General features: G+C 44.8%; 1 protein-coding gene across 1 annotated transcript in view; it reads left to right on the top strand.

The window, feature by feature from the left end:
- The first annotated feature begins 1,283 nt into the window (after positions 1 to 1,283).
- Positions 1,284 to 14,861, top strand: part of LOC148877999 (G-type lectin S-receptor-like serine/threonine-protein kinase At4g03230) — a 30,030-nt gene continuing 16,452 nt past the window's right edge. The window contains 3 exon segments of the mRNA XM_088971184.1: positions 1,284 to 1,532; positions 1,653 to 2,292; positions 2,399 to 2,477. Coding sequence (XP_088827310.1) covers positions 1,284 to 1,532; positions 1,653 to 2,292; positions 2,399 to 2,477 — 968 coding nt within the window.

Below are 14,861 nucleotides of genomic sequence, written 5' to 3'. Positions count from 1 at the left end.
ATGCGCTAAATCATTTTCGCCTTGAAGAACCCGCGGTTGCGGCTATAAATAGGGGGTCCCTTGGTCATTTTCTTCGCCACAAAGCTTTCATTGTTAGCGTTTGAGCTCATGCCAGGGGTTTCTTAGCTCGGGTCCTCCACTTCGTTCTGTTCTTCCAGTCCGGTTGCGTTTCTTTGGTGAGTCCTCCCGAGCTTCCTTTTCCCTTCTAGTTCGCTTCTTTCTGTTAATCCGGTATGTCGTCTAGTGTAGACAGTCTCATCGATGAGCCCGAGGTAGGTACCTAGGCACGGGATGTCCCCTCTGCTACCCAGCCATCCAAAGTACGGGTGGCTTTGGGTCATCTGGTGTCTACCTCCCACCGAGGTCAGGAACCAGATAAGTTCGGTTCTTCCATAATGACCTCGGAGAGGCTTAAGGACCTCATACAGAGGTTTCGCCTCCCTAGCGAGTATTCATATAGTCTTCCCACCGACAACTTCCCATGGAAGCACGGTCCCAACGAGATCGTGATCTTCAGGGAGCAACTGATAGTTGGGCTCAGACTTCCACTTCACCCTTTAATTGTTGAGGTGTTAGTACACTTTGACATTACCCTGGACCAACTCCACCCGAACTCCATACGGAATGTGGTGGGGTTCATTTCTCTTTGTTTTGATTGTTCCCTTTCCATAGATTTAGATGTTCTTAGTACGATCTTGGCTATAAAGAAGAGCACTTTGGGCGCTCTCCCTGGGCATAGGCGGTCTTACTACCTGTCCCCCCGCCCGGGTTTTAAACTCATGCACAAGCTCCCGAGCAAAGTCCCAGCTTGGAAGCGGGACTACTTCGTAGTCCAAAGCAGCACGGGGTGGCCCTTCCCCACCGATTGGAGGAGAGCCATTCAAGACCCTGGTGTCATCTTGGACGGGAAGACCGAGAAGGAGCTCCAGTCACTAGATAAGCTCGGGCTGCATTATAAAAACTTCATTTCTGAGGAGAAGCTCGTTCGAGCATGCTTGATTCCAGGTAGGTTTTTCCCACTTCGACTTTTCCACTCATATATTTGCTTCGGGTTACTAATGTCGTATTTCACCGCAAGCCCCATGGAGGCTGAAAAGATAGACAACTAGAAGCTCTTCCACCAGATGAAGAGGAAGAAGCGCGTGGCAAAGAAGGCATGCATTGGGTCCCCGCAAGCTTCGACTGAACCTCGACTTTCGCAGACTTCTGCTTCGGGGCCCGAGGTGGCAGTCGTGCCCATCATTGACTTGGAAGAGGGGGTTGTGCCTAAGGGGCCCAAGGTGATGGCAGAACCTGCCGTAAAGCCCACCGAGCCCATTGTCGAGCCCACCCAACTTGCTAGAGAAAGCGTTGCCAAGGCTAACGCCACTACTGCCGGGGCTCATCCTGTCGACGCTGCCGCCGAGACCTCCGAGAGTTCCACTCACGATGTGGAGATGACGGCTTCCAACTCGGAGGGTCAGGGGAGCCAAACCGTCCTGAACCTCCAATGCAGCCTAAAGAAGAGTGAGCTGGCTGCATACTCGGGGGAGGTCCGCAAGTGGGCCGAACTCACTCCTAGTCAGCTACTATGGTGGTGAGTCCCCCTTCTTTCTCTTTTTCTTTTTTTTTTTTTTTGTGGTCTCCCTCTTACTCGGTTCTCCTTTTTGCAGGTGAACACCATTCGCGCCTTGACCCTCCAATCAGAGCGACATCTGAGGTGGGCTTTGAAGGCTGAGGAATCATCTCGTGCAACCCATACTGAGTTGAGGGCAGCTCATTGTCAGGTTCACCGCTTGGAGAGCGACACCTCGGCTCAAAAGAGTTTCATCGAGGTGTTAATGTCAGAGAAGGGAGAGCTGGCTCGAGATAAAGATAAGTTAAGGGCTGAAGTGAATGGTCTCAAGGTCGGTCAGGAGGCCTTAGGGGTCGAGGTGAGCAGCCTCAAGGCTGAGCGGGATACTCTAAGGCTCGAGGTACAAGGCCTCAAGGAAGTGAAGGGAAAACTAGAGCATGAAGTGGGGTACTTCCAAGAGGATATAAGGGAGAAGATTGCAATCTTCGAAGGTGCCCTTGAGGAGGCCAAGACCCAGGCCGTCATTGACTATGTCAACTCTTCGAGATTCGACGGTCTGATGATGGAGGCCTATTGTAAGGGCTTCAAGCTTAGTCGGTGGCTGATTAGGCACCTCTACCCCGAGTTGGACACAAGTGCCATTACTACTTCGTGGATTACTGACGACATCGTGTATCAGTCAAAAGACAACCTCGATTCCGAGGATGAAGGTCCTGAAGATGGAGCAGATGATGCCGGTCCAAACACTGTCTCCGAGGGGGTCCCTGATAGAGGCGGCGAACCCCCGAAGTAGTTTGCCCTTTATATTTGTAACTTAATCTTTTCCCTTTTTGAACTGTGAAGGTCCCGAAGATGGAGCAGATGATGCCAGTCTAGACACTATCTCCGAGGGGGTCCCTGATAGAGGCGGTGAACCCCCGAAGTAGTTTGCCCTTTATATTTGTAACTGTGAATGTACTATCCTGAGCCTTTGAGCTCGGGTAAAAACTTTTGTACCTAAACTCTCTTTTCAATGAAATATAGTTTCTTTCGAGTATCTCTAAGTGCAAAAATACTTCTAAGTGTGAGTGGACTCCAAGATGGTCAATTTAATGTATAGGTTACCCGAGCTATCAAGCCACCGAGCTGGCGGTAAGGGTAACTGAGTGAAGTTGTGTTACTTCGGGTTGCACGGGTTACCCTAGACTATCGGGTTACCGAGATGAGTAAGAACAACAAGAGTATAGACATAGTAGGGTTTTTACCTGAGCTGTCTTTCCCTTAAGGCTTAGAGATAACCAGGTTTTTGTCAATTTGCCATGCCGAAGTGGCAGCTGGGAATTTCTTGTGACCATTAGGCTTAAGAAGGGACGCGTAGTCTGCTCTTGGATTTCACCCAGGCCAAAGTGGCAACTAGGGTCTTCTTGTGGCCCTTAGGCTCTAGGAGCGACTCATAGTCCACTCTTCTTACCCTTACTTCCACCCATGTCGAAGAGACAGCTGGGTCTTATGTGTCGAGGTCATGTTAGCTCAGTATTCTGGCCCTTAGGCTTAGGTAGTGGCTCTTGACTTCTGCCTGACCGTTTGCTTGAGGGTATGCGACTGAAGTAAAATTCTGTTGGATTCCCATGTCTTGGCACCAGTCTTGAAATTTGATGTCCTCGAACTGCTTGCCGTTGTTGGAGATCAACACCCGAGGTAATCTGAAGCAGCACACGATGTTCTTCCAAAAGAAGTTTTGGACATTTCGGGCTGTGATCGTCACGAGGGGCTCGGGTTCTACCCACTTGGTAAAATAGTCCATTGCCACTACTAAGAACTTTCTTCCACCCGTTGCTGGCGGGAATAGCCCGAGTAGATCGATGCCCCACTGCACAAAGGGCTACAAGCTGGTGAGATACTTGAGGTCGGCGGCAGGTTGGTGGTGAATATTGGCATGTCTTTGGCCAATAATACCCTTGTCGGAGTGCCATTTGGGCGAGGGCTCTACCCCCCAAGTGCCCACCGCATAGACCCTCATGGGTGTCGCGAAGTACGAGCTTGACTTTGGTAGGTCGCAAGCAACATAAGTAAGGGAGTGTGTAAGATCTCCGGTATAGTTGTTCGTCTATCATGACATTTTTGGTTGCCTGGTGCTGCACCCTTCTAGCTGCATTGCAGTTTGTAGGGAAGGTCTCGTGTAGTAAGAAGCTCGCAAGTGGGTCAATCCAGCTCGGCTCTACTTGCGCGACGGAAGCGACCTCCTCTGCTCCCTTGAGAATGCTAGGCCGAGACAGGTCCTCTATGTATACGGTTCTCATGGTGATGTCACTGGTGCTGGTTAACCTGGACAGGGCATCGGCCTCAGCGTTCTCTGACCTAGGGATTTGTCTGATAAAGTGTGACTGGAAGTTGAGCAGGGCCTCTTTGACTTTGGCTAAGTAGGCAATCATGGTTGGCTCGTGAGCTTCGTACTCGCCGGTGACCTGGTTGACCACAAGCTGGGAGTCGCTGTAGATAATGATGTGCTTGGCTTTTACTTCTCTGGCTAGAGCTAGTCCAACTATCAATGCCTCGTACTCCGCTTCATTGTTAGATGCCGCGAACTCGAAGCGTAGTGCATACTTCAGTTTCGTGCCAGTTGGGCCGTGTAGAACTATTTTGGCTCCATTGCCCTGCTGGTTTGAGGAGCCATCTACGTGAAGGATCCAGGGCCCCTCATCCTAGCTCGGGCTTGGCCGAACTAGGAGAGATGCCACACTAGTTACTACCTCACGAGGCTTGGACTCGATCGGCCTGGGAGCTTTGGGCTCACCTGAGTTGGGAGCCTCGTGCTCAACTGGCCTGGGGGCTTTAGAGCTGAATGTGCATTCGACGATGAAATCTGCTAAGGCTTGGGCCTTAATGGCAGTTCGTGGTTTGTACTGGAGATCGTACTTGCTGAGCTCAATGGCCCACTTCATCAACCGACCAGAGACCTCAAGCTTAAGTAAGACTTGCCTTAGAGGTTTGTCAGTGAGAATGATAATAGTGTGAGCCTGGAAGTACAGGCGGAGATTCTGAGCTACAATTACCAGTGCGTATGCTATCTTTTCTATCTCCGGGTATCTCGTCTCTGCTCCCTGCAATACTTTACTAACATAATAGATGGGTCGTTGGACCCGATCTACTTCCTTTATTAGTATCGAATTGACCACTTCGTCGCTCGCTGAGAGGTATAGTTCTAAAACGTCACCCTCCTCGGGCCGGGTTAAGATTGGCACACTAGTGAGGTATTTCTTGAGCTCGTCAAATGCGAGCTGACAGTCTCGGGTCCACTCAAACCCTTTGCTCTTGATTGCCTTAAAGAATGGCAGACACCGGTCTGTCGATTTGGACATGAAGCGGCTCAAGGCAGCTATGCGGCCATTCAACCTCTGAACATCCTTCAACTTATGGGGTGGTCTCATGTCTAAGATGGCCTTAACCTTATTCGGGTTGGCTTCAATGCTGCGCCGGTTAACGATGTATCCCAAGAATTTACCTGAGGTCACACCGAACACACACTTGTTTGGATTCAATCTCATGTTAAACTTACGCAAAATTTCAAAAACAGAATGCAAGTCTTATATTAATTCATGTGAGAATTGATTTTTGACGACCATGTCATCTACATAGCATTCTACTTTTCTACTGATTAACGGTGCAAATAATTTATTTAAAACCTTTGAAAGGTTGCCCCTACATTTTTCAACCCGAAGGGCATAACCTTGTAACAGTATAGGCTGAACTCCATGATGAAGGCAGTATTTTCTTCATCCGCCGGGTCCATCTTTTTCTGGTTATAGCCCGAATAGGCATCCAAGTAACTTAGCAACTCATGCCCTGAGGTCACGTCCACCAAACGGTCGATTCTGGGGAGCAGGAAGCAGTCTTTCGAGCAAGCCCAGTTCAGGTCGGTGTAGTCGACGCACATGCGCCACTTGCCGTTGGCCTTCTTTACCAAGACGGGGTTGGCTACCCAGCTCGGGTAGTGGACTTCTCTTATGAAGTCCGCTGCAAGGAGCTTCTCGACTTCCTCATCGACCGTTTTCCACCGTTCCAGGGCTAGGTTGCATTTCTTTTGTCTAACAGGCCTAACTACAGGATCAGTGTTCAGCTTGTGAGTTATGAGTTTGGGGTCTATATCGGGCATTTCTTCTGCAAACCATGAAAAAATATCTAAATTTTAAAGTAAAAAACTTACCAATTCAGATCGTAGGGGCTCCTGGATGGAAGCGCCGATCTGAAGCTTCCGAGCTGGGTCTGCTGTTGAGGTCGAGACCGCGACTGTTTCTTCCGTGGGTGTGGCTCGCTCTTCGCCTTGCTCCGTGGGTGTGGCTCGCTTTGGGGGGTTCTGTTCTTCCTAGGTGGCCTCACGAACTGACGTCTGAGCTGCTGCTGAGGTGCAACCCACAACGATCAAACCTCCCACTATCGTGTGGATGGTCCCCCAAACTGGCCTCTCCTCTGGAGGCTGTCTTCTGCTGTTGTTCGGTCGGCCTGCTATTGGACTCGGGAGCATCTTTACCGTGCTCCCCTTGCCGACATGTTATATTACTATTGTTATTATTATTATTTTGTACAAAGTTTCTCAAATATCCACGACGGATGAGTTCCTCTATCTTGTCGCGGAGGTTTTTACAACTCTCGATACTGTGACCGTGGTCTTTGTGAAAACTGCAATACAGACTCTTATTTCTTTCATTGGGATTCCCCTCAGACGGGGTGGCCACTTCACGTATGGGGCATCCTTGATCGCCATTAGGATTTTGGCCCGCTTCGCATTTATTGGGGTGTAATCAGCTCGGTCTGGTGTAGGAGCTCGGAACAATTGACTCGGCTTTACACCCCAAACTATTTCCTTTTTTCTTCGGGTGTCCCCTTGACTGGAAGGCTCTCCTTCTCTGTTTCTTTTCTCGGGTGCGCCCTTGCCCTTCTGGTTGATCTCCTCTTCAGTGGCTATGAACTTATCTACAAGCTTTAGAAACTCGGTTATGGTCGCGGGTTGGTTGACGACCATGTGCCACTTGAACTCTTTGTGCATCACGCCCTTCTTGGCTGTAGCAAGGCGTATGACGGGGTCTGAGCATGGTATCTGCATACAAGCGTCGTTGAACCGCTTGATATAGCTTCGGATGGACTCTTCCTCTTTTTGTAAAACGTTGAAGATGCTTTCTTCGGTTCGTGGGCACCATTTGCTGGTGACAAAGTGGGACGTGAAGGCTTGTGCTAACTGCACCCAATTTCTTATTGACCCGGGTGCCAAGTTCGGTTATGTTAGTTTCTAGAGAAGGATGTAGAACATAGAGACCGCTCTCCAGTTCCCCGTATGCGATGAATCTGTTATTTCTTTTAACAGTAATCGTATTACTAAAGAAGACAGAATAACCATCTGCACATAGTTTTGAAACAGAAATCAAATTTCTTCTTAAGTTTTGTACATAAAGACAATCTTTTAGTACAACTTTTCCTTCTCTAAAAATTAACTCCATAGTTCCTATTGCCGCGGCTGCAACAGTTGCAGTAGTCCCCAAGTAGATAGTGACTTCTCCTTCACTCAGCCTTCTGCTTACCTTGAACCCCTGCAATGAGTTATACGCATGAGTTGAAGCCCCGGAGTCAATACACCAGGACACAGAAGCTACCAATAAATTGGTTTCTATAACACAAGTTTCGAAATTACCTTTCTTGGATTCCAGGTAGGCAGGACAATTCCTTTCCCAGTGGCCGGTCTTCTTGCAGAAGTGACAAGCATCTGATGCTTTGTCTTTCTTCTGCCTTTTTCTCTTAGTGGCTTTCTTCTGAGGCTTCTTTTCCTTCCTCTTTCTCTTGCCCATTTTGCTAGCTTCAACAAGCATAGATACAGGCTCATGGCCTCCATTGTGTCCATCTCTACTCTCATGGCCTCCACCCACTTCTGGGAATCTATGTCCAACATAGCTTTCACATAAGTCACGGGATCCTCCTCACTAGTCAAGGTTTCCTCCAGGTAACTATCCTGGTCATAACCATAATGGACTGGTGGCCTGGATACCCGAGTGGATCTTCTAGGTTGGTCACTACCGGGAACTTGTGGGACATCTCCCACTGCTCCTGAGCTCTCCTCATCAAGAACAATTTCCTGATGATGGGTGTCCAGGATGTAATCGGTCTCCAAGAATTGGGCATTTCGACTGCAGAACATTTTCTGCTCACTTGTATCATAGAAAAGGTAACCTACAGAGCCTTTTGGGTAGCCTACAAATAGGCAATGACTGGTCTTGGATTCCAACTTGTCCGCACTCGTTCTTTTAACGTGTGCTGGATAACCCCAAATCTTCAATTGTCGGACACTTGGTTTCTTTCCAGTCCAGAGTTCATATAGAGTGTTCGGAACCGATTCGGTTGGAACCCGATTCAGCACGTAAATCGCAACCTCTAATGCGTAACCCCAAAAGGATGTAGGTAACTCTGAGTGTATGAGAAGTGACCGGACCATATCCAATAAGCTCCTATTCCTCCTCTCTGAAACACCGTTAAGTTGTGGTGTAGCAGGAGGAGCTAATTGTGGTATTATCCCATTGTCCTTCAAGTAGTCCCTGAACTCGTCAGAGAGATACTCGCCACCTCGATCAGATCGAAGGGCTTTAATTTCTCTCCCCAACTGTTTCTCGACCTCTTGTCTAAACTCTTTGAACTTTTCAAAGGATTCAGACTTGTGTCTCATCAGGTACACGTAACCATATCGTGAAATCATCTGTGAAGGTGATGAAATACACGTGTTGATTCCGTGTCCTAACACTCAGGGGACCACATACATCAGTATGTATTAGGTCAAGTGTGCCTGTACATCTTTCAGGCTTACCGTTAAATGGCCGTTTCATCATCTTTCCTTGTAGGCAAGGCACACAGGTGGGAAGATCTTCTACAGTTAAAAAATCCAAAGAACCATCCTTTACCAACCTTGTGATTTGGTCAACACCAATGTGGCCAAGTCAGTAATAACACAGACACGTGGGATTAACTGTATCATGGGCTCTCTTCTTGGGGATTTCAGCCAATGTAGTTTCGGTTATGTTAGTTTCTAGAGAAGGGTGTAGAACATAGAAATCATTCTCCAGTTCCTCGTATGCGATGAATCTGTTATTTCTTTTAATAGTAATCGTATTATTAAAGAAAACAGAATAACCATCTGCACACAGTTTTGAAACTGAAATCAAATTTCTTCTTAAGTTTTGTACATAAAGACAATCTTTTAGTACAACTTTTCCTTCTCTAAAAATTAACTCCACGGTTCCTATTGCCGCGGCTGCAACAGTTGCAGTAGTCCCTAAGTAGAGAGTGACTTCTCCTTCACTCAGCCTTCTGCTTACCTTGAACCCCTATAGTGAGTTACACGCATGAGTTGAAGCCCTGGAGTCAATACACTAGGACGCAGAAGCTACCAATAAATTGGTTTCTATAACACAAGTTTCGAAATTACTTTTCTTGGATTCCAGGTAGGTAGGACAATTCCTTTTCCAGTGGCCGGTCTTCTTGCAGAAGTGACGGGCATCTGATGCTTTGTCTTTCTTCTGCCTTTTGCTCTTAGTGGCTTTCTTCTAAGGCTTCTTTGCCTTCCTCTTTCTCTTGCCCGTTTTGGTAGCTTCAACAAGCATAGCTACAGGACCCCTCTTTCTCTTCCTTTACCCTTGAAGTTCTCAAGAATAGCCTTTCATCTTACCTGGGGTTAGAATCCAACCCCTTCTCAGGACCCCTTGGGTCTGTTGGACAGTTTTTGTATGCCCTTAGCTTCAATCAGTTTTGATGTACTTTTGATATTTAATGTTAATAAATAAAGTATATGTTTGATTCATGTTGTGTGGTATACTTCTGTGTAATACCCTAAAATTGGACACTTAATGAAACTTGTGTTAGTTTTAAATGTTAACAGCCGTTGGATGAGTCTGGGGAGATTTATCCTACCAAGGCTAACATTGGTGTGCTGCCAACTGTTGGGGTGGCTTGTCTCAGCCGCCAAGGTGAGACCCAAGGCACACGCAGTGTAGGATTAGTTGAATCCTTGAACTAGACCAGATTTTCAGTATTGCCTTAGACCTTGGAAATTGATGAGCAAAACTAGAAAGTTACACCTGACCCCTAGACCCGATTATGGTACTGCACTAGGTGTCGGATTGGGCTATCTTTGATATGCCAATCAGTGAGATCCTTAGTGGGAGTCAAAACTTGGGTATGTAGGGACAGTCTGAGAATTCATCTGAGTGGGTGATCATAGTGACAGGATCAGCCCCTTTGTCAGACAAAGGTAATGATCGGGGATGCACTCTCTCTGATGGAAACCAAACTGTCAGCAGTTGATTTGAATCATTGAAATTTTATTTTGGCAAAATTTATATATATGATATATACTTATATATGGTTTCAAATTGTTTGCAAATGGTTTTAATTCTCGAGATCCATGTGAGTAGAGAATGCAGCACTGTTCCTTGCAGCCGAGGGAGAGGTCCTCTCTTGTTGGGGAGTGCTTGATCATTATGGGCTATGAGGTTGAGTGTAAGGCTATTTAGGATAATACCTGATGGGCCAATCTTGCATCTGCCCAAAGTCCCTAGGTTTTTATAAGATGGCTTAGCCCAAGGACCACTTAGTGTAAGTGTTGGGCCCATGGGGTCCATGTGATAGGGTCAAGGGGTTCACTAGGTTTTCTAGTGAATTCGGCTAGGCGTTGTATCAGAGGTTGGGCCAAACCCATTTGGCTGGTGTGTAGATCAATGCTTGGGTCCCACGCCATACAAAGAAGCCCAACTGGGCAATAGGTTGGAAGACAATTGAGCACTTAATACATATTGGGCCTAAAGCCCATTTTGATCTGGGCTGATTTGATCAGTCACTTAAGGGGGCAGATCTGAGATTGGGTTAAGCCCAAAAGCTGATCTAATCTGCAAATAAGATTAAGAAGAGTCCTAATCCAAATACAAATTTGGATAAGGGCAACTCTTGATATGATTAGGAGGTTTTCTTAATCATTAAGAAAGAGGAGGAAAACCCTAATTTGAATTACTTGAATTCGAACCCTACAGAGTTTTAGCTGACAACTCTGCATTCTTGAGATAAGATCTCAGAAAACCCTATAGAAGAAAATAGCAGTTCGCCATCTTCTTCTCTAGCTTTCTCCTCCAGCAATTGCCACCACCCTTTTCTGCCAGTTCGAGTTCTTATTTAGAGAAGATCAAGAAAGGTTCTTGATTGTTCGTGTGGTGCTCACATTCTTCCATCGAGTTCTTTAGAAGAGCTTGGTTCGTGGGACGAACACTACTGGTTCAGCTCCATCATCACTGTGTCATCTTCAGTGGGAGTTAATCTTGGGATCTTCATTGGGCATGAAAACCAACTTTAGAAGATACTACTTCTCTGGATCAGGTATAATCCCTCCCTTGTCTTTTGGTTCAAATCTGGTTTGGTTTGGTTCAAGTACGATCCTTGAATTTTGATTCTAAAATCAGGAAATGTGATTCCCAGTTGGAAGGAAGGTAGGAAATTTTTGAAATTCACCCACCCATTCCAAAATAGTTTTGGCATCCATATGATGGATCCTACCATTCCTTTCAGTGGTATCAGTGCCACAGGTTCGCAACTTGAACCAAGAAATTAGATCTAAACCTGTGCAAGTTGGCATAAGTTGTTCTGTCTAGGTATTGCACAGATTGTTGTTTTATTTCAAGAAACTGTTTCTTGTTGAGGGCGATTGATCTAAAATTAATTTTTTGTTAAATCTGAAATTTATTTAGAAATTTTCTTAATTTATTTCTTGATTTAATGGACTATTCGTACAAGGAGATCGAAGTGTAGAATTGGCGCAAATTGTCTATGCATTCTTTCTTTGTAGTTTCTATTCATTTTGATCTATAAAATAATATTTTTTTTTATTTTTCTAGACTGAATGTATAGGATTCAATCAAGGATGTAATTAATTAATAGAAATAGGATTTCTATTTTTTTATTATTTTCTTGATTGAAAAAGGCGACGGCGTTGGAGATTTGCAGATGGAGGGATCGCATTCTGCATTTTGCAGTTTATGAAACTGCAATCCGGGTGACTAACCTCAGTTTTGCAGGTGGTGCGAACAGTCCATGTCTGTTTTTTGATTGTCTAAAATCAAAAATATTAATTTCAAATCTTTCCTGAATTAATTCTTGAATTGAAAATCAGTTTCGGACCATCTTAGACCAGATTGGACCAAATACGTTTGGACCGAATCTTGGGCTCGAAAGGGGACTATTTTCAATCCAGTTTTCTCACACTTCCAGACCCAAATTTGATGTTCTATTGTAGGGATTAATTCAGCTCAACTTGTAAAGCCCAATTTTAAAGAGTTAAAACTGCAAAAGCCCACTTTTGTGAGAAAAGCTATATGGGCCGAACTGCTAACTACGATTCCACCCATATACCTAGATGATATTAATTGTTAATATTGTGTTTTTGTTGGGCTGGTTAATGGGCTTTACAGCTAGTGGTTGATTGGATCATATCTTCCATATAATGTAATGTGTGGATGTTTGATGTGCTGCGACCGTGGGCCATAAGCACTTGGCCCATGATGATCCATTAATGGCTCTTATGCACACCAAGGCTGAATGCACATCATTGCCATGGTGTCCCCTAAGGTCATTTGATGACCCCTTCCTTGCATGGTGGGCCCCACAACCCTGAAAAGGGATGCGTGCAGAAACCCTAGCCGATTTGGGCCACCATAAATCTGACTTTATGAAAGTCAGTGGGAATCGCTTTGGTTTGACCTAGATTAGTACTAGGGAATAATTTTTTTCCCTCCGGTAATATGAGTGCATGTGATAGGGAGATCCATATGATGGACTCTCTAAAGGCCTTCCGTCATTAACACGATGATGGGTCCTTCAGTAATGAGGAAATGCACCATAAAATTGGGCTATCCATTTGCTTTTGTGTTTGTCAGGGTGTTTCATAAGATGATTGGGGCGTCATAGACTGACGTGGGAGGGGCTTCACCAGAAAATGGGAACTCTCTCACAGTACCTTGGCGTAACCTGAATATGATGGGTAAGCACTCATTGGATAGAAAGGTTTACCTGAAAATGGCTCTGAACCTTGTCTAACAGAGGCCAAAGGGAAACTCATGCAATGAGTGGATGTGATCCGTCATAGAAAGGTGGTGGGGTTATGCAGCTGAAACAGTTGGCTCCACACACCCTATGTGATTTCCCACATTTCCATAGACATTTCACCGTCTTCGTCACTGAGATAGGAGAGAAATCTCAGAGATGAATAAATGAAAATGAAACATATTTAGGTAAAACAGTAAAACATTACTTAGCAAATTGTTTGTTTGCCATTTTCTGGTAAAACAGCAAAACGTTAGTCCACAACCTTTAGTTTGATTCATGTTACCTACATAGATATGGCTTTTAATCTATGTTCCATTTCCATTTGTTCATCTCTGACATTTCCCTCCTATCTCATTGATAGAGATGGCAAGATGTCTCTAGAAATGTGGGAAATCACATAGGGTGCATGGAGCCAACTGTTTCAGCTACATAACCCACCACCTTTCTGTGATAGATCGCATCTACTCATCATATGAGTTTCCCTTTGGCCTCTGCCAGACAAGGTTCAGAGCCATTTTCAAGAAAACCTTTCTGTCCAGTGAGTGCTTACCCATCATATTCAGGTTACACCAAGGTACTGTGAGAGAGTTCCCATTTTTTGGTGAAGCCCCTCCCACATTGGTCTATGACGCCCCTTTCCTCATTACTGAAGGACTCATCATCGTGCTAATGATGGAAGGCCTTTAGAGAGTCCATCATATGGATCTCCCTATTACATATACTCATATTACCGAAGGGAACAAAATTATGCGCTAGTTCTAATTTAGGTCAAACCAAAGTGGTTCCCACTGACTTTCATAAAGTCAAATTTATGATGGGCCTAAATCGGCTAGGGTTTCCGCATGCATCCCTTTTCAGGGTTATGGGGCCCACCAAATAAGGAGTAGTCATCAAATGACCTTATGGGACACCATGGCAATGATGTACATTCAGCCATGGTGTGTGCAAGAGCCACTAACGAATCAACATGGGCCAAGTGTTTGTGGCCCATGGTCGCAACACATCAAACATCCACACCACATGATATGGAAGAGTTGATCCAATCAATCACTAGCTATAAAGCCCATCAATCAGCCCAACAAAAACACAATATTAACAATTAATATCATCTAGGTATATGAGCTGAATAGCGGTTAGCAATTCAGCCCATATATCTCACAAAATGGGCTTTTGCAGTTTTAACCTTTTAAAACTGGGTTTTACAAGTTGGGCCGAATAAATCCCTCCAATTGAACATCATATTTGGGCCTGATAGTGTGAGAAAACTGGACTAAAAATAGTCCCATTTCGAACCCTAGATTCGGTCCAAACAGATTTGGTCCAATCTGGTCCAAGATGGTCCAAAACTGATTTTTAATTCAATAATTAATCAAGAAAAGATCTGAAATTAATATTTCTGATTTTAGACAATCATAAATCAGATATGGACTATTTGCACCACCTGCAAAACAGAGATTAGTCACTAGGGTTGCAGTTTCATAAACTGCAAAACGCAGAATACGATCCCTCCATCTGCGAATCTCCAGCGCCGCCTTCTTCTTCAATTAGGAAAATAAAATAAAATAGAAATCCTATTTCTATTAATTAATTACATCATTGATTGAATCCTATACATTCAATCTAGAAAAATAAAAAAAATAAAAAAATTACAAAAAGAATGTTTAAACAATTTGCGCCAACTCTACACTTTGATCTCCAGGTACGAACAGTCCATTAAATCAAGAAATAAATCAAGAACCATTCTAAATAAATTTCAGATTTAAATAAAATTAATTTCAGATCAATCGCCCTCAACAAAAAATAGTTTCTTGAAACAAAACAGCAAATTGCACAACACCCGGGTAGAACAACTTCTACCGAATTGCGTAAGTTCAGATCTGAATTCTTGGTTCAAGATTCAAACCTGTGGCTTTGATACCACTGAAAGGGATGGTAGAATCCATCTGATGGACGCCAAAACAGTTGCGGAATGGGTGGGCGAATTTCAAAAATTTTCTACCTACCTTTCAACTGGGAATTGCATTCCCTAATTTTAGAATCAAGATTCAAGGATCCTACTTGAATCAGAACCGAATCAGATCTGAACCAGAAGTGAAGGGAGTAATTATACCTGATCCAGAGAAAAAGATTTCTCCCAAAGTTGGTGTTCACGCCCAAAGAAGAAACCAAGATCTGCTCTTGCTGAATATGACACAACAACTGTGGA

The sequence above is a fragment of the Nelumbo lutea genome, chromosome 1 (genome assembly GCF_056320005.1).
Source record: "Nelumbo lutea isolate HS-2025 chromosome 1, American lotus-T2T, whole genome shotgun sequence".
Classification (NCBI taxonomy): Eukaryota; Viridiplantae; Streptophyta; class Magnoliopsida; order Proteales; family Nelumbonaceae; genus Nelumbo; species Nelumbo lutea.
Note: the sequence above shows the minus strand (reverse complement) of the source record. Positions and strands in the feature narration are given on the sequence as shown.